At 42.1% G+C, this 20,204-nt stretch overlaps 1 protein-coding gene and 1 long non-coding RNA gene across 2 annotated transcripts in view; one reads left to right on the plus strand and one right to left on the minus strand.

Annotated features, from left to right (window-relative positions):
* IARS2 (isoleucyl-tRNA synthetase 2, mitochondrial) overlaps positions 1-20,204 on the plus strand; it is a 37,991-nt gene that overhangs the window by 1,492 nt on the left and 16,295 nt on the right. Inside the window, exons 2-14 of the mRNA XM_079969191.1 lie at positions 243-365; positions 764-920; positions 1,346-1,494; positions 1,585-1,634; positions 1,725-1,834; positions 1,940-2,030; positions 3,362-3,477; positions 4,430-4,599; positions 6,209-6,299; positions 6,450-6,601; positions 7,105-7,265; positions 15,909-16,011; positions 16,568-16,655. Coding sequence (XP_079825317.1) covers positions 243-365; positions 764-920; positions 1,346-1,494; positions 1,585-1,634; positions 1,725-1,834; positions 1,940-2,030; positions 3,362-3,477; positions 4,430-4,599; positions 6,209-6,299; positions 6,450-6,601; positions 7,105-7,265; positions 15,909-16,011; positions 16,568-16,655 — 1,561 coding nt within the window. The remainder of the gene's footprint in view (positions 1-242; positions 366-763; positions 921-1,345; positions 1,495-1,584; positions 1,635-1,724; positions 1,835-1,939; positions 2,031-3,361; positions 3,478-4,429; positions 4,600-6,208; positions 6,300-6,449; positions 6,602-7,104; positions 7,266-15,908; positions 16,012-16,567; positions 16,656-20,204) is intronic.
* Positions 10,394-15,880, minus strand: LOC307212267. The gene is made up of 4 exons (XR_013836919.1): positions 14,979-15,880; positions 14,481-14,579; positions 12,078-12,273; positions 10,394-11,266 (listed from the first exon to the last, which is right to left on the minus strand). It is a non-coding gene; the product is annotated as an uncharacterized lncRNA (long non-coding RNA).

The following is a 20,204-nucleotide window of genomic DNA, read 5'->3' on the forward strand; positions in this document are numbered from 1 at the left end:
CCATAGACCAGGCATGGCCAAACTTGGCCCTCCAGATGTTTTGGGACTACAATTCCCATCATCCCTGACCACTGGTCCTATTAGGGATGATGGGAGATGTAGTCCCAAAACAGCTGGAGGGCTAAGTTTGGCTATGCCTGCCATAGACCATTGGAAGGAAGTTTGCAGACCCTGCTGTAAAATACTCATTTTGTGTTTAGAATATGGTATGTAATACTATTTCTAATTATGTGTTTCTATAGAAATGTGGCTTCTCAGAACTGTATTCATGGCAAAGACAAAGGAAAACCAAGCAAGAATTTTGTCTTCATGATGGACCACCGTATGCCAATGGAGATCCCCATGTTGGTCATGCATTGAATAAAGTGAGTGTTATCTTCCTAAATAAAACTGCTTTGCCTCTATAAATACTTAACAATCAGTTCATGAGCAGGTCAATAAAAGTTTTGTATCTTTCAGTATTGATCTTATGTGTACTTAAATGTATGGAACGATAATAGAAATTACCTTTCCATTGAGGCTCCAAGAATGAGTGTGATATTAAATGGCAAAGAATGGTTGGTGTGATCTTCCGTGGCATATTAATGTTGAATTGTGTCAATTTGAAGTCAGTCAATGTTTGCCAGTGTATCTAGTCTCTGAGTTCATAGGTTTGTTAAACATTGGAGCAGGTGGAATCTAAATACATGCTGAAGGAACCCTGAGAACTTGTAGAGTGAGATAGAAATATGTGTGCTTTTCTTTTTCTTTGGTTTCCCTTTAGATTTTGAAAGACATCACAAATCGGTTTCACGTGATGAGAGGCTATAAGGTACACTATGTGCCTGGATGGGATTGCCATGGATTACCTATAGAGTTGAGAGCATTGTCAGAACTTGAGGAAACGGAACATCTTTCTCCAATGGAAATCAGACAGAAAGGTATATTGCCTCTTGCAAGCTTTCTGAGAGAGGTTTGTGATGTGGGTGAGCAATTTATGTCATTGTTGGTCTATGATAGGTATGTTGTGTATGTTCTATGTTATGTATACTTGTTTGTGAGGATTGCAGAATCGGTGTGATCTCATATGTTTGAGAGATACCTTCTTAGATTATAGGTGCATAATTTAAAGCAGGATTGGGGAACCTGTAGCCCTGTTGATGCTTTTGGTTTCCAACTCTCATTTAGCCCCAGCAAGCATGACCAGTTGTCAGGGATGATGGGAGTTGTTTGAAAGCAAGTTGTTCACTAGATAGAATTGCAAGAACTGCTTTCTGGTTCTAGGCCTTTGTGGAGGAATTTTGAGAGCTGAAAAGGTAGTCTGTGAGATTCAAATTCACAATGGGCTTTTTTCTCCACATTTCAGCTAAAGAATTTGCAGAAAAGGTAATTGAAAAACAGAAAGAGGCCTTTATCCGCTGGGGCATAATGGCAGATTGGGAGAACTGCTACCATACATTTGATAGAAAGTACGAAGCAAAACAACTGGGCATTTTTCACCAAATGTTTGATAAGGTGAGTTAACATTTATTTGGTAAGTAAGACTTACACTGCCAAGGTTGCCATTCACTTTTGATTACTTAAACCATGTTCTTTTCCTTCTAGGGTTATATTTATCAGGACTATAAGCCAGTGTTTTGGTCTCCTTCAACAAAGTAAGTGGTAACCGTACTCATTCTTGAAATATAGTCGGTGAGAGAGTGGAAGGCCTTTATCCTCATTTAATTCACTTTCTTTTCATGCAGTACAGCCTTGGCTGAAGCTGAACTTGAATACAACCAGCAGCATGTTAGTCGTTCTGTTTATGTCAGATTTCCCTTATTGAAACCACCACCCAAGCTAGCTTCTGTGTTAGGTATGTTGTGTATGTTCTATGTTATGTATACTCTTAGCACAGTTTTTGTTAATGTTCTTTTAATGTACTTGAAATAATGCTTATTAAATAGACTTTTCCTTGTAGACGGATTACCTGCTGTGAATTTGATAATCTGGACCACACAACCTTGGACTATTCCATCGAATGAAGCTGTCTGTTATATGCCAAATTCAGAGTATGTACTTATTTGCTTTTAATTTCTCTGGGACATGCTTAAAATCTGTTATTGCTAACAGTAGGGATTAGGGTTGTTGTTGTTCTTATCACAGAGGTAGGATGATCCTATGCACATGTACTCAGAAGTTAGTTCAATAGAGCTTATTTCAGGTACATATGTATGATTTTCTACTTTAATAGGAGTAATTTTGCATCATTAATTTTGGCTGGTAACTATACTGGTATATCACAGACTCCTCCGGATTGAAAAAAGGTGTTTTGTATGCATTTTATTGCCAATATGTATGTCTCTTCTTGTATTCTAGCCATTTAATGTAGTGATGCAGTAAGACCACTTATTGTCTACCTTTATTCTGTTGAACATTTTTGCTCACTGCTTTACAATTTTTTTAAAAAGAGGTGCTTGTTGTAAAGCTTAGAAACATACTGTGTTGCAGCTTGCTGAAGGGCTTTTGATCTATCAGGGATTATTCTGATGTCCCCTCTTGTCTGGTGCCCCCTGAACCACATCCCACAGTGTTCTGAAGAGTCAGTCTCCAAATCCTCCTGGAGCAGATTTTCAGGGAACACAGAAGAGAAGGGAATTGGCAAAACACTGTATTGCTGTTTTCCATTCGCTTAAGCTTTAGCTACATCAAATCTCTTCTATGAACAAAGGGCCACCTTGGAGGTTATCATAGTTGTGAATGCATCAGATGTGACATGGGTTCATGGTTTCCAGTAGTCTCTTCCACCACTCCATTCACAAAACAAGCATTGTGAATCTAAAAGCAGTCTGTAGTTTCGCACAAAGAGCTGCTAAAGAGGAAAGAGGAAAAGCCTTAGATTTGTGTTCTTGCATGTTGTGTTAGCTATGTCTAATGGCCACAACAAAGCAAAAACAGCCTGTAGGAGGATTTAAATAAAAATATTTGGAAAATCCTAGCTAAAACTATTAGAGACTAGGAGTTGTGTGGCCATGGAAGGATGCAGCATAAATCAAAAAGAGATAAAATTGGAGGATGCCTTGTGTTATTGTATCCAATTGTTTTCTGATTCAAAGACAGGTGACCTTTATAAGGAAACTAATGTAATTTAATTCAGTGCAGATTTCTAGAAACATTGAACTGGATTTTTCTGTTCCTGATCACAATGAGTCATGTGAAAATGCCTTGTTATGGCATTAACATTTCCATGATAGAAATTGTTTTAGCGGCACCCTTGGGAAATACAGATTGTCACAAAATGGGGAGGATCTGCTCTACTAATTTTGGGGAGAGCTCTGTGATACTTGCATGCATTTTTTATGATTTGAATGGTGCTAAATTAAAAGATGTCATAAAATTTTAGGTATTCCATTGTGAAGTGTGCAGACACAGGGGAACATTTCATTGTAGCGGCAGAAAGAGTACAATCTATAGCTGCTGCTTTGGATATGCAGTTTGACGTGATTTCAACATGTAAAGGTAACCCCCTTTTTAATATTTGACTAAAGAAATGGATATATTTCTAATACTGAATAGTAGAGGACCGGTTGCTGACTTACTTTCCTGTAAATTAGAATAATTTACCTGTAGCTTACCTGTAGTTGAGTTAGAGTAATTTGTAGAATGATAGCTAATCTGAAACAATAAACCTATTTATTAAATTATTGTAGTTATTCTTGAGGTATCCATTGGTGCCTCCTTCAACAGGCTGTTCCCATGTTGCTTTTTAGGAGGTGAATCTGGTAATCCAGTTGCTCACTGGCAGGCAAAAGGAATGACTGAACTAGGCTATATAATTCAAAAGTTCCTCATAGAAAGAATGGGGAGACTTTAAATTGAGTGGTCAGGGAGATGGGGTGTTAAACATTCTACAAGTTGACTAACTTGTTTAGCCTCCTGCCCTGGGAGATCTCCCCTTCCCTGCCTCTCACACAACCACCCATCACCTTCATCTGTATGCAGACCCCTCATTAACCCTGAGTACAGGATAACAAAAAAGCACAAGGGCATTCAATAGCACTGCCTCATCGTGAAACAATATGTTCCCTTCGCTCCAGGGTTCTAAGATCTTTGGAGAGCCTTCACAAATACAGGAAACTTCAGGAAGTGGCTCATGAGTTGAGAACAGTGGGAATGACTGGAGTGGGTGGGGCAGGGAGTAGAGGTAGCACACTCTCCTACATGAGAGTAGAGGGTAATGCTTCTTTTTAAGATGGTGCTTGTTATTGGCAGTTTCTTTTAAGTACCTGAATTATCAGTACATATTTCTTTGGAAAAGATGCTGCCTGGTTTCTTTGGCCATCTTTTTCGTCAATAAAACACTGCAGACCTCTTCTCTCTCTCCATCCCCCAACCCGCTATAGATATATACATGTGTGCAGTTTTTCTACTGGTCAGTTGTTGTTTTTACTTCTGCTGTGTTCTCCTTCAGGTACAGATTTGGAAAGTGGTGTGTGCTCACACCCCACCATTCCTGAAAAGCAGTCTCCCCTTTTGCCTGCAAACCATGTGACCATGTCAAAAGGAACAGGATTAGTTCATACAGCCCCAGCTCATGGTATGGAAGATTACAGTGTAGCTTCTCATCACCAGCTACCCATGGTACTGTGGTTTTGCTTGCTTTGTCTTTAACATGTGGGTTTTCCCCCCTTCTTGCACCAAAAATATTATTTATCAAACATAATAAGTGTTATAAAATCACTTGATAGCACTCTGTAGCCACTCTGGTGCCATCAAGGTACACAAGACTACCAACTGTCACGCTGGTGGGGGGCTTGTAGTCTAAAACATTGTGGAGAGGGCACTTACATTTGGAAGGCTGACTTAGGTGATACGTCCATTCTCAAACAGAACAAATCTTTGCTGGTGCAACAGGGTTTCCCATCCTCTTCTCCCCCTGCCTCCCCCCCACCTGCCCAAATCTGTTCCAGAGAATTGGGAAGCCCACCAAAATAAATTGGGTGGGGGAAGCTGTTGGGGTGAATAGAGGGAAGGGAAGAGCCGCTGTATGCAAGAAAGTTTATCTGTTTAAGTATACTGTCAGAGGTGGAACAGAATGTGTTTGTGCATTGGATAAAAGCAATAGTTGTATTCATCCAGGTATAGGTCGCATGTAGTTGTGCAATAAAGAAACAGAATGCTCTTGATTCGGTCCTGAAAACCATCCAGTTGCAATAAACATAGTGATGGATTTACAAGATGTATATAAATCCTCTATTTTATTAATATTCCTTTTTATATCATCTAGATTGCCTAGCATCCAGAGTGTGCAAATAAAAGCATTAAAAAAACCATACCCTAGAACAGAAAACATTTTAAACATTGGGGACAAACAATTGGATACTAAAAGTATCATATACAGCCTTACTGTCTCAGTTCTTCCAAAATACCTGAATAACTAAATGCATCCTCTAAAGGTGCTAGAAGGACAATACTGAAGGAGCCAGCCATATTTCCAACAGGGGGAGAGTTGCATCGTTGTGGTGCCACTGCAGAGAAGTCCCTGGCATGTCTCATCACACAAGAGGCAATACCTGTTGGTGATACCACTAGGCACTCCTCCCCTGCCCATCTCAGAGCCTGAGTAGGCACATACTGGGAAGGGTGTTCCAAGTGCCTGGCTCATCTAGAGCACTTGTGTTCCTTAGAGAGTACCTTGTGGAAGTCTCCTTTTGCCATCTCAAGTTGACTGTAGGCAGCTCCTTTGATAACACCCTCTTCATGTTTAAAAACAGGCTTTAGCTGCCCTTGCTATTCTCCACAGCTCTTTCCAGCCCTATAGTTCCTTCACTTTGGTTATTCTGCAAAATCCAGAACTGAGAGTATCTTCCAGATAGATCCCATCCCCTTAGAATTCGTGAAGTTTTGTAATACTCTAACATATATAATTGTATGTGTATAAAATATAAATTACATGAGAGATGGGGGGCCATAAGCTTGCATTTGAAATATTAATCTTAGTTTTTAAAATGTTTTATGTATGAGCAGTACAGGTAGTTGCCATTTTGAGCAAAAAGAGTTAATGCGCCTCACTAAAATCTTGGAAGTCTGCTTTTCTCTCATGGCTAAATGTATTTGCTTCTGGTGGGAAAGTTTAGCATCTTATACCTCACTCTGGATAAGAATGATATCGCCTTCCTCCTTCTAGTAGTGAGCTCAAACTTTCTCAACTTTTTTGACATAACCTCAAAAGTTCCCACCTCCCCCTTAGGACTGCCTGGTGGGTGAAGATGGACGTTTCACAGAGGCTGCAGGGTCTGAGCTTCAAAAGAAAGCTGTCCTCGAAGAAGGAAATGAAGCTGGTATGTATATTTTGTATTGTATTCAGAAGTAAAATGGAGTTTATCAGATATAATGAATGCCCTGTTGTGCCAAGAGAAGTGCATTAGCATTTGGAATTTCAGCCGAGTGATAATTTTCAGCCGAGTGATAATTTTGTTCACTTTCCTCAGTCATTCGGATGCTTCAAGGAACAAAGAGCTTATTAAAAGAAGAGAAATGCATACACAGCTACCCCTATGACTGGAGGACTAAGAAACCAGTGATCATTCGTGCCAGCAAGCAGTGGTTCATTAATACGGCAAATCTCAAGGCTGCTGCCCAGGTACAAGGCAGACTTCTAAGGTGTATGGATACTCACTTGTATGTGGGAGGGGGGCATACTTTGCATAGCTGATACAGTCATACCTCGGGTTGAAGTAGCTTCAGGTTTTCGGGTTTCGCTCTGTAGCGACCCAGAAGTAACGGAACGCATTACTTCCAGGTTTCGCCACATGCGCAGACGCTCAAAATGACGTCATGCGCGGAAGTGGCGAATTGCAACGTGCAGACGCGGGTTGCCTTCACTTTAGGATGCGAACGGGGCTCCAGAATGGATCCCATTCGCATCCAGAGGTACCACTGTATTTTAATTACCAAAAGTATCAGTATTACTGCATGCCTCTAGGCGGCTTTCTGATGAGTGATGTGTAGCAAGAAAGACCATTGGTTTTGCTAGCTGGGGCTGATGGGAGTTGGGCTCCCCAGTCTCACCATCCATGGTCTAAATAGTGCCTTCGTCTTCCTTTAAGTCTCAACTTTGTCAAATGCTTTCTGGCTATTTTACAGGACGCACTAAAGAAAGTAAAATTTGTCCCAGCCTCGGGGGTGAACAGAATGCTAGAGATGCTGGACAAAAGAACATACTGGTGTATATCGAGGCAGCGGCGTTGGGGTGTTCCCATTCCAGTTTTTTACCATAAGGAAACGGGAGAATCATTAATAAACAGGTGAGTACTTTACAGTCTTCTGTTTTATTTCAAAAAGGAATTTGGTTTGCTGTCAGAAATACAATCTTTTTTGCGTAGAACAATCATTGGCATTACAATACATGCCGTATTCTGGCGTTTGCTGTTTCGGTTCCTGTGGCGGATGATTTGTCGAAACAGGGCATTTTGCATGGAAATCCAATCCTGCGATATATTAGCATGTTTGTTCCCAAATTAAAATCTCTCAGGAAGTTTGATGGATGCTGGGCGTAAACAAGCACTGCAGCTATTGGCTTTGATGTCGGGATCTGCATGGGATGGGATAAGAGTACAGAGCAGCCCTCTAGACTAAATGGGGCAATGTCTTCCGCAAGGGTTTGCGTGCAGATTGCACCACATCCCTATGAAAGCGGCCACAGAATGGGACGCATCTATGCAAGCTGAGATTCCAGCATTTCGGGGTTGGACTAGATGACCCTTGGTGTCCCTTCCAAACTTACAATTCTATGATTCTAAGTCAAACCATCACAGTGTGCTAAATAGGCAGACCACAGGCATTTACCTGCTGGGAGCAAAATGCTTATACAGAGGATGAAACCTGTCTTATTTGCAGTGCACATTGCACTGCAAGATCAAGGAGCATAGGCTCTGCTGTCTAGCATCAAGGAATGAAGGGGTGGTGCTGGGAACCCTGCTCATCTGAGAGCCAAGTGCAGCCCTGGGTTTCCCCCTCCATGAATGACGAATGAGCCTGCATTCACTTATTTGGGAAACAGTAAGAGGGTGTGCCTCTGGATGGGTCTCAACCTGGCAGCCCCAGACCCTAAGAAACAAGCCCGCTGCCTGAGTCTTGAATCACTCCATTTGGTGGTTATTTTTGCATTTGTGCTGGCCCTTGGGAAGTGGCATCTATCTGTGAACTAGTCCCTGTTGTTGTGGTTTGCTTTGGCTGGCCATGCAGCAGCAGCAGCAGCAGCAGCTGGTGTTTCTTTATGGTTGCTGAAGGTGAGGAAAAGGCATGAGGTCCAGAAGTTCACCAGACTGCTGCTGTCGGGTAAGAGTAAAACAGTGTTGGGTCTGTCTGCAGAAAAACAGACATGTTCATGGCAGCGCTTGCCCCGTGCAGAGGCCTGGTGAGGCCGCCCAGCTGTAGTTCTTACAGTGGGGGCAGATGCAGCCTGGGGTTGCAGTGGCTAAAGAGTAAAGTCTGTCCCAATATCCCAGTATCTTGGGTATTGGGAGACCTCTCAGGAGCTAGAGGAAATACATCACTGAGCACAGGTATTGTTGCCTATCTGCCGTACTGCACTCCATTCTGGCTTTCACAGGAGAAAAGACTGCATCATCAAACGATAATCCCTCTGTGTCACAGAGAAACTGTCTTTTATGACAGTTGTGATTTGCAAAAGCCCATCTTCTTTCCCCTAAATGTTTGTTTGTGGCCAAGTGAAGTACCATGTCACCCTCTTGTCCTATACGTCTGCTTTTATTATTTCTCCTCTCTGATTCCTGATTTGCAAGGCCTGGTTGCTATTGTTCATTAATAAAGGAGAGCTATTGGTGTTATTGGTGAACTCTTCTTGTGCAACCCAATCCTGTCCTGTCCTGCTTAGTTTCCCCGGAAGCAAGCTGGGCAGGGAGGCTAGTTTGCACCAGGGGGAAGAGGTTTTCCCCACCTCATCATGATTAAGAGAACTGATTGGGTGGAAAGGAAAAAGGACAGAACTAGTGGTTAATTACTGGAAGGAGAAGTGCTGGACCTAAATCTGCCTGACCTCAGATTTCACAGTGTTTGCAAAATATTGTGGCTCAACTAGAGAACTAGTACCCCTGCCCTTTGGTGCTTAGGTATCAAAGCAGGTCAAGGCATTGCTCATTCTTGAAATGTAAAAATGGCTTTGTCTTGCCAATTTGCTGTTGTAAACTGTCTGTGTTCCAGTTTTAACCACACCTTACTCTTTGTCCTCTGCGCTACTCCCTCTGCAAACATTCTGCAGCAGATAGAGATGGATAAGTGTGTTTCTCAGAGCAGGGGTCGGTAAGAAGGTTGACCAAAGTATTCTGGTAGGCTAATTTCCGGTGAACGGCTTAGTATCTGCTGGTTGCTGGGGTTCTTGCCAAGAATGCTGGATTATGCAGACCTTGGCCTAAGCAACAAGGTGCCTTCATTCTTACGCAAGAGTTCGTGCTTGTGATCACGTAAATCAAAATGATGTGCATGCTCTCTTACTCTGTAAGCTTTTAAAGCACATTGGTGATTCCAGTAACAAAACAAGAAATTGACCATGCAAGACTGAAGTCTCTGCTTTAGAAGTTCTGAAATAGATGTTCATGACATCCTGATAGTCTCTTGTCACAAAGGATTTGTGGATGGGCCATGTTTGGCTTCAACTCTGGAACTAGGAATAGGATTTCTGGAGTGTGCTGCTTCTACTTGGATTTGACACTGTGTGTGTTTACTCTGGTTAAGGCGAATCCAGCAGTGTTCCTGAAGCGACTGAACCTGCTAACTTAGCACTGTTCACTTGTAGCGCCAGAAAGAGGGAGATGAGAGCTCGGTGCCCAACTATATACCCTTCATATGTACAACATTTCAGATTCAGTAGGTAACATCTTTGGTTAATAAATGGCAGTAGCACGGATAAGAACAAGAGAACATGTTCCAAGCTCTAGACATGAACGCAGAAACCCGCATGTTCTAAATAATCCTACACATTATTTGCTTCCTCTTTATGGCACACTACTTGCAATCATGTACTTTGCCCTCCTGTACTGCAGGAAGTTACTGTTTATGAATTCGGTTCATTTAATAAAAAAGCACCCTTGATCATAAAATCACTTCTTTTGTATGATCAGGGATGAAAGTAAATTAAACACTCTTAGCACTCTTGGCCATACATGGGATGACATTTTGAAAATAGTTGAATAAAGCATTTTATTGGAAGCAAAGATTCTCCTTATTGTAGTTTTGAAGTGGACATCTAGGCAGTTGTCTAACAAACAGCAGCAAAAGCGTACTCTTTTGAAACATGCAATTGATATATATGCCCCTAATATTTCTGAGTAGTTATACTGAACAATTGGGGCAAATCGGTCAACTCCAACAGTTTTTTTTAAAGCCCAGAGTATACATTATCATTTGCAGCAATCATGTGAAGCAAATCTTCCCTTTGGTTAAATACAGTAGTTAGTAATACATGACTGCAAACTAAGCTCCTGTGCAGATGAGGACTGCATAGTTAGATAAAAGTATGTTTATTTTATACTTTTACTTGACATACAGATCTTGTGCATTCCTTGCGGAGTAGTGAAAGTATTCAGAATATTGGCCTACAGAAATGACAGGCAAACTTAGAAAGCACTGTCTGTCAAATCATAGGTCATTACCCTGAACCTCAATTTTGAACAGAAACTTTGTCAGAACATTTCCTGCTGAACACACGGAACTTTTATGTGTGTAGCTAGACATCATGCCAACATTATCATACAGAAATAAAATTTGGGAAAGAAACACGGTGTTTTCAGTAGAGCTGATGCACTGTAAATAACAGGTAGTTAGTTGTTCTGTTGTGCAGTTGTTCTTCAGGGAATATCCAGTGAAGGTCAGTGGCCTTCAAAAGTAACAGCACCTCCACTGGAAATATGGCTAGTCCACATGGAGTTGCTGTTACACTTGACAGCCCTGCTTGAAGCATTTCTTTTCTGTCCATCGTTGGGTCTGTAAATGTTCTTATTGCATCTCGTTTAAAATAGGTGTCTGTGAAATGTTCCCCTCAACCTCAAGATAAGCAGAACAAACGTTTTGTGCAGCCCATAGAACATTTACTAGAGTGATTTTTTAAAATCTCCATTTCTGACATACCTGCTACATGTGAAAAATCAAGAGTTTGCCGTCTCTTGCCCCACCCAGTCCCCCATTTATATCCAATGTCATGTGGGGAATCTGGTACATCCCTGGTGCCCCACAGGTATAGTACAGAACCGGATTATGCTGCAGCAGGTACCACGATCCATCAAAGAATCTTTAAAGAAGAAGAAGAAGAAAAGTTTAAAAATGGTATTTGAATGCAGATAAAATCCTTTCTGGAGAAGCATTTCTCTGCTTTGAGAAATGTTGAGATTAGAGGCACATGAATTTATGTTAAAAGAAATGAAACCAGCTTTCAGTTTCCCCCAACAGATAAATGAAAGTTATTTCAATTCAATTTCCCACAACAGATAAATGAAAGTAAGGACTTGTGTGTAAAACTAGGCAAAACTGTTTCTTAAACTAAGAAACAGATTAACAGCCTTCTCTCTATGAAGTGGAAGGACTGAAGCTAAATGTTTTCCCACTTACAGAAGAAACAGTGGCCCCTAGAACTTAATTCAATTTAAAACTTACAAAATCCTGAACTATGCAGTGTGAGAACACTGAGCAGAAATGGAAAGAGTTAATTACAAATTTGTGAAAGCGTTTGCAGCTTGTTGTACACTAGATACTTTACTCAAATAAGGGGAAAGCTTCCTCATTGACAATCCAGATTAGCTGGAATGACTTAGATTTAAAATAAATGAATTACCTTGCTAAATCAGCTGCTTTCCAAGTACTCAAGTTTAATTACTTGAATATCTGTCCATGTGAGAGCTAAATGTCCCGTCACCTATATTTCACTAGTAGATGGATGTGGTTATCCTCATTTAATTAAGAAAATTACTAAATCGCCTGGTTGAGCTAATCCTTCCACATCGTAGCTCTTAAATCTTAATTTCTGATCCAAAATCTGCATTAATTTCTGTAAATTTATAAGGTCCTACTTAAGTAGCTTAAAAGGTAAGTGCAAGAGAGCTTACCTGGCACTCCTCGCTGTTGTACAAAAAGGTTGGAGCAGCAACCACCAGCGCCTGTTTCTTTCCTCGCCCCAAAAACGTCTCAGTGTTGCTTAATTTCCCACTAAATAAGCATTTGGTGTAATCAATATCAGACTTCAAAATGATTGGTTGGCGTCATGGTAGCGTGAATTGCCCTGTGAATTTTCATGCTAGAAACCTAGAGAGTGACACGTAATGCAACTTCTGCCCAATACGGCGTATAAATCCAGGGCAAAGTTTTACAGCCAAGCTTCTTTTGCTTACATTGTGAATTATGGTTCTCAAACTGAAACTTGCCCTTCGTAGAGTGATAAGTAGATATTTGAGGAAGGTGTATAATGTACACTGCAGAGAGAACTTTTGCCTTGGGTTTTTTTCAAGGTATGTTCTGTACAGATGAGAACAGGAAACATATGCTTGTTTTGGGGGGGGGGGGACAACCCACAAGAGTGGAGATGTATTCCAGGATTTGGAAAGGTTTTACGGCTATCAAATACAGTGGTACCCCGGATTAAGTACTTAATTCGTTCCGGAGGTCCGTTCTTAACCTGAAACTGTTCTTAACCTGAAGCACCACTTTAGCTAATGGGGCCTCCTGCTGCTGCTGCACCGCCGGAGCACGATTTCTGTTCTGTTCTCATCCTGAAGCAAAGTTCTTAACCCGAGGTACTATCGCTGAGTTAGCAGAGTCCCAGTGTATTTAACCCAAAGTGCCACTGTACGGTGTTTTTGGGGGCCAATGAGATTCTGAAAAACTATAGCTAGTAGTTCTTTTTTTAAAAAAAATTGTGAGAACAGTAAGTTGCTGATCATTCTGGTAATTAGAAATCTGTAGGATCATATTTTGTTTTTAACTTCTTAAGAAAATGAGTTTCCTGATGTTTTTGTGCCATAATTTTATGTTCTGTTTTAGATTAGCAGGTAACACTCATTGACTATATAGAGTATAAATTCTTCCATGAATGTTACTGCTTTTAAAGCTAGGTTCTAGTCTGTTCTACAGCAAACTCTGAAAATTTGTTTGCAAAACTGCTTAAGGGCTTGAAGGAAATAGAGAGAGAGAGACCCTGAGATTCTGAAGAATGGTTCTGTTTTCACAAATGACACCTGCCCACCTACACATGTTTATCATTTGTCATGTCTATATCATTGATATCATTTATTTATCCCTTGTGAAGGTTTCGTGCCTTGTTGCCTGGAGGCAATTCTAATTTCCCCCAGACAAGTGGCTATTTTCAAGCCTGTTACATGCAATTATTAATTATATCTAACCATAGCATCTTCACTATCAACTGCTTGTCAGGTTGCAGAGTGAAGTACCTCCTATAGCCAGCTAATTTTGTGAGTGCCTGTCATTTTGTAGCCAAAATGGCACCAGCCACATTTAAGAGGGTCGTCATCTGCAAGCTTGGGACGCAGATGGCGCTGTGGGTTAAAGCCTCAGCGCCTAGGGCTTGCCGATCGAAAGGTCGGCGGTTCGAATCCCTGCGGCGGGGTGCGCTGCTCGAATCCCGCTGCTCGGTCCCAGCGCCTGCCAACCTAGCAGTTCGAAAGCACCTCCGGGTGCAAGTAGATAAATAGGGACCACTTACTAGTGGGAAGGTAAATGGCGTTTCCGTGTGCGACTATGGCTCGCCAGAGCAGCGATGTCACGCTGGCCACGTGACCCGGAAGTGTCTCCAGACAGCGCTGGCCCCCGGCCTCTTAAGTGAGATGGGCGCACAACCCCAGAGTCTGTCAAGACTGGCCCGTACGGGCAGGGGTACCTTTACCTTTTACATCTGCAAGCTTAGGGAAATGCAGTGGACTATCTTGAAAGTAGATATGGCTGGAACCCTGATAGAAATACTGCACACTGCATCATTTTGTTGCAGGTCTCACTTGCAGTAATCTAATCTCATCAAAGTGTGTTCAATTGCTATTGGCTTTTGGGTTTCTCAGGGAATGTAACATGGCTTTGTTATCACATTTTATATGCTTTGCTAAAGTCCAGTATGTGTTGAATCAAGATATTATCTTGATTCAAACAAATGGCTCATTTTAAATTCATTGTAGTTAAACTATGGAACTTGCTCCCACTGGAGGCAGTCATGGCCACCAACTTGGATGGCTTTAAAAGAGGATTAGACAGATTCATGGAGAGGAGAAGGCCATTCACAGCTGCTAGGCACATGCCATAATGTCCATGTTACAGGTGGGCAGAGTGCACTTATGTTTCCCTCAGGCCACTGTGAGAACAGGATGATGGGCGAGATGAACCACTGGCCTGATCTAGCAGACTCTTATGTCACAGTGTTCTGAAATAAAGCTTGCCTCTTTAAAAGTTTTACTTTTTTATACAGCTCATGTCTCAGAATTGGAAATTCCAATGCAATGGTCACCAACCTTTTGGGGCCCAGGGACACATTTGGAATTCTGAGGGAATGTTGTAGGCACCAGTCACAAAATGGCCGTCACAAGGGGGCATTGCTTGACACAAAATGGCTGTCAAGTGGGTATAAAAAGGTAAAGGTAAAGGTACCCCTGCCCGTACGGGCCAGTCTTGACAGACTCTGGGGTTGTGCGCCCATCTCACTCAAGAGGCCAGGGGCCAGCGCTGTCCGGAGACACTTCCGGGTCACGTGGCCAGCGTGACAAAGCTGCATCTGGCGAGCCAGAGCCACACACGGAAACGCCGTTTACCTTCCCGCTGGTAAGCGGTCCCTATTTATCTATTTGCACCCGGAGGTGCTTTCTAGGTTGGCAGGCGCTGGGACCGAGCAGCTAGGTTGGCAGGCGCTGGGACCGAGCAGCGGGAGCGCACCCCGCCGCAGGGATTCGAACCGCCGACCTTTCAATCGGCAAGTCCTAGGCGCTGAGGCTTTAACCCACAGCGCCACCCACCTGTCAAGTGGGTATAGCTCGATGCAAAATTGGGACTACTGGTATTCCTACATAATAATAAAGCAGCAACTGATTGGTTGACCTGGGAAACCAGGTTTCAAATTCCCTACTCGGTCATGAAGTTCACTGGGTGATTTTGGGCCAGTCACTTTCTCTCAGCCTAAGGTACCTCACACTATGGTTGCGAGGATATAATGGAAAGGGGCGAAACTATGCTTGCCAGCTTGAGTTGCCTAGAGGATATTATTGTAATAATAATAAAAAAAAACCCTCATCCTTCAGGGCAAGAAAAAGTAATGAGACAAGCTTAAAGGCTAGTGGGGAAGAAACCCCCTTTCCACTCTGCCCGCCACTCAAAATTAAAATTCAAGAAACAACAAGAAGGGCTGCCCCATCATCTCTTATCCCCTCCCCTCTGAGGCAAAATGCCCTCTGGAACAAGAAAACAGGGGAGAGAGCCCCTCATCACCTCTCCTTTTCCAAAATAAACATGCTTTATGATACTGTACTAGAAAAAGTGGGAAGGCAAACCATGAGGTGAGCAGGAATGCATACCTGCTGCTTACCTGTCCCCCAAAGGAGGGAGGAAGTGGCTGCCCAACCAATTTGAGTGAAAGCAAGTGGGAACTTCCAGCTTTGGGGGCTGCTCTGCAGTATAAAGCAATATGAAGCCTAGAGAGTACCTGCACAGTTTGCTACATAACTTTTTGTCTAGGAAGGCTGGAGACTTAGTGTTTCTTTTTAAGGGAATGCTCAGAGTTGGGAGCTCCTTCCGGGGGGTGCTAACGAAGACCTTCACAGGCGCCAGATTAGCAACCTCTGTTCTGCTGGTTCTCAGTTTGCTTCAATGTCTTGTGCTATTTTGAAGAACATATTAGCAGTAGTCTCTTGATCCGTTGTCTCTGCTTTGCTTTCCCCTCCCCCCTACAGACAAAGCATTGAGAATGTTATTAAAATAGTGGAGCAGCATGGCAGTGATGCCTGGTGGACCCTTCCTATTGAGCAGCTTCTTCCCAGTGAAGCTTTGGCACAGGTAAGTCATTGTCAGTGGAAGTTCTCTCTGAAGGCCTGGTCCGTGTAGGTAATGGCTGAAGCTGAGGAGCAGGAACCAGGAGGGTGGTGGTCTGGCAGGCCAGGGGTTAACTCTGATCCCATATACCGTGGTAGACTGGGATAAAGGGAGCAAGCAGCAAAGGCCGAGCACTTCCCAGTAATGTCCCATGTTCCAAAGAATATCCTGAAGTTGGGTCAAGACAGTAACTAGAACTGTTAATAGGTTGTATGAATACACCCACAATATATATACACAAAAAGAAACCTATATCTTAAACCTTAAAATGCCAACAGATTTTATCATAGCATAATGTTTTATTGGACTAGCTTCTGCTGCCCCAGATGCATGAAGAGTTTTCTCTTCAGTTGACACTGACATGTGTCGCCTCTTTCAATGAGGATATAATAAAAGGTTATACTGTGGCTGGTCCTTTGTGAATTTTTGCAATATAGAATTCAAGGGGGTAGAAATGGAAGAAAAGCTGATCTGTCTGAGAGTTGTGGAATCCTTAATTTGTTCTTTATTTCTGGAACAGGCTGGCAGTGTCCAGGATTACGTACAAGGACAGGATGTCCTAGACATCTGGTTTGATAGTGGAACATCTTGGGCTCATGTTTTGGAAGGTAAGGGGTGGTTTTAAATTCAGTTACTATCAAGAATTGTGCAGTTGGGCAATAGACATTCACGGGGAGATGGGGAAACTGTGCCCCCAGATATTGTTGGGTTATAGCTCCCACCATCTCTGACAATTGACCATGTTGGCAAAATATACACACGTTTTTGCTGGCTTTTGACACCTGAGACGTGTATTTTTAGGACTTGCCTTATTTTTGTGGCTGTAAATTGTTGTTTTAAACTGTTTTCAATGATGTGGTTTCATTGTTGTAACATGCCCTGGGAGCTTAGAGTGAAGGGCAGGTAATAAAAGACGGTGTTGATTTTGATGAACTTGCAGGACAATGTCTGAAAGTCTGCAGGTTCCCCAACCCTAGTTTAAGCAGCTGCAAAGTGTAGGTCTGCTTTTTTTTCATGTAACACAATGTTGAAAACCTGTTGAAGGTTTAAGTGTGTATGGATGTCATTGCATTTCATTTCCTAAGTGTAAGAGCTAGGTTTTGTGCGCTGCGGTATGTTAATCTTGCTTCAGGCAACAAAGCTGCCTTTTTTTCTTACTCTGTTTTTTAAGAACATGTCAGTCATTTTCAAATAGTGGCTTTTCAGGGTGTTTGTGGATGTGTCAGTAGCCAGTCCTCTGAATATTTGCAGAAGTGACATATATACAACAGAAGGGGGGGCAGGGAAGACCTATGTCTTCACCTTTATATGCTCCCCAGTATAATGGCAGAAAGGTGTAGCATGGGATGCTGCTTTGAGTCGGAATCTGGTACAGGGCATCACTGCTTTTGAACTTTACACCCGGAGTACACAAATGTCTGATAACTATCTTGTTGAACTGTAAAACATGTTGGCCCAGGGTTGTGGTGGTGGTGTTTTTAATTTCCCAGCAACCTAGGGAAGCAATAGAACCATCAGCAAACAGTGTGTTTATTGAAGGGCTCTTTGCCCCTTGTCTTGAAACCATTCAGTTAGATAATAGTGAATTTTGTACAGCTCCCTTACAGTTGCAGAATCCTGACAGTGTTCTTCAAGAAACTGAAAGAAATGGACAAAGATGGTTTTATAACCAGGGTCAACACATTACATGTTTATGACTTGACGACTTAATATTATAGTTACAGCCTGGTTCATTTAAAAATGTCCTGGTTCATTTAAAAATGGACATAGCAGGAACTGGAGAGGAGAATCTTGCTGTATTCCTCTCACTGCAATACATTGTTTAGTTGTGGACACACTTTAACGTCATGGTTGAAACGTACTCTAGTATTTGGGAGAACATAGCCCTAGATATCCCTGCAGCACGACTCTTAACTACTTGCAGAGCGTTCATTGAAACACACACATGCAATACTGCATTTCAGTTCTGGTTCAAGTGTTCTGTATCTAGAAACACTGAATGCTGTTAGGTTGTGTTCCTCTTGCAGAAGGATCTGCTTGCTTAAGCCAAGTTTAAAGATGCCAGAGAGATGGAGCATCAGATAAAAACAGCACTGAAATCCGTCTGTCGTCTTTGTGCTAGCTCTCACCACACTAATGTTTAACTAAACGAATGGGATTGTTTTATAACAAGACTATCTGGTTAGAGCTTTTGTGCTGACAGTGGTAGTTTAAGGGAAAGGTCTGGGTAATTGTACTTAATCTATGGGTTAAAGTCTCCTATAATCAAAGATACAGAATACTATATTCCAGCAAAAAAAAAAAAGGATTATTAAGAACCTATGTTCCCTAACTGTAAAGAATAACCCTAATTAAAGCCTTCTATTCCTTTTTTTATGTTGTAAACTGTAAGGGGGGAGGAGGCAGATATCTACATAGAGATATGTGAGCAGTTAAGATTGAATTATTTTTTGTTTGCACAAACTTGGGCCAATGCCCTAATTTTATTTCAGTCTCAAGTCAGAAGTGTGTTTGAAAACATATATTTTTCTTCTTTATTTTCCTTTGAACTATTTACAGGCCACTTTTTCTGAATACAACTCATTCAAGGCAGCTAACATTTAAAAAGTCCAACATAACATCCATAATACAAAACACGGTTTAATTTTGGGCAGAGCAGTTATAAAACAGTATGTCAGCTCGTGCATTAATAACAAGAACACACACATATTGATAGACAGTTGACGCTGAATATGTTTGAATGGAAGGTTTCTCTTAGGAGCACATATAACAAGATTACGTTTGCCCCACTGCTAAGGTGTTGTCTGCTTTTCACGTTTTGTGAATATGTTTCCCCTTTCCTTCCTTCCTTCCTTCCTTCCTTCCTTCCTTCCTTCCTTCCTTCCCCTTTTTTCTCCATAAGGGACTTTACAGTGCTTTGTAGAGGCCCACGGAATATAGTTCTTTGGCAACAAAAATCCCCCACAACACACATACTTGCATGATACACTTTTACAGTGCAGTGCTATGCATTTGGAGCTAGTAATTCACTCCCCTTAAGGAGTCTCAAAGCGACTAACAATCTCCTTTCCCTTCCTCCCCCACAACAAACACTCTGTGAGGTGAGTGGGGCTGAGAGACTTCAGAGAAGTGTGACTGGCCCAAGGTCACCCAGCAGCTGCATGTGGAGGAGCGGGGAAGCGAACCCAGTTCACCAGATTACAAGTCCACCACTCTTAACCACTACACCATGCTGGCATTTGTTTTGCAGGCATCCCACTTCTTTCAGTGGGGGAGTAATCCAAGTGACTTTTTACAGGAATGTAGCCTTGCCGAGCTGAAGTCTTTCCCCTCCATTTTTTAAATTGAAAGCTTGAGGTTTTCATCTTAACCATCTCCAAATAAAATCTCTGCAGGAAGTTTCCTGTTCCAGAGCAGTGCCTTGTTTGCAGTGGGTGTGCAATCAGAGCAATAACATCCTGCCATTAAACCTTACACATGTTGGGCGCCTTGTGTGCATTGCATTTCACTGGATTATGTTGTGTGTCCCTGTGTGTGGGTGGGTGGGTGGGTGGGTGTGTTTTATTAAATTTGTATCCTTCCCTTCCTCCCAAAGGAGCCCAGGGCAGGTTACCCTGTTGTGACTTTAAAAAATGAAATGAAAAATAAAATCAGAACATAACATCTAAAAACAATAAAACGTCTAAAACAAATATAAGAACATATGTAACCAAATCATGTATCTGGATGGGCCTCAGACAGACCATTGGGTCATCATCTTGGGGACCCTTAGCCAATCATACCAGGGAGGAGAACTGGCCAATTAGGAGAGAGTGAGGATGTTAAAGAAATAGCTAGTAAGGCAGGACCTAACCAACCTGTTTAATTTCCTTAGGTGGCTGAAAAGGATTTAGGAAGGGGCTAGAGGTGCTTTTATGTGAAGAGGAAAAGTGGATAGCCATTCTAGAAGGAGATAGTTTTGATAGAAACTCTACTGTTGCGGAGAATTATAAGTAAAGTTCTTGTTCAAATGTGAAACAGTGTTTCTGACAGAAATTAAGTACAGTGGTACCTCGGGTTAAGTACTTAATTCGTCCGGAGGTCCGTTTTTAACCTGATACTGTTCTTAATCTGAGGTGCCACTTTAACTAATGGGGCCTCCTGCTACCGCCGCGCCA

Source organism: Podarcis cretensis (genome assembly GCF_951804945.1).
Source record: "Podarcis cretensis genome assembly, chromosome: 3".
In the NCBI taxonomy this organism is placed as follows: Eukaryota; Metazoa; Chordata; class Lepidosauria; order Squamata; family Lacertidae; genus Podarcis; species Podarcis cretensis.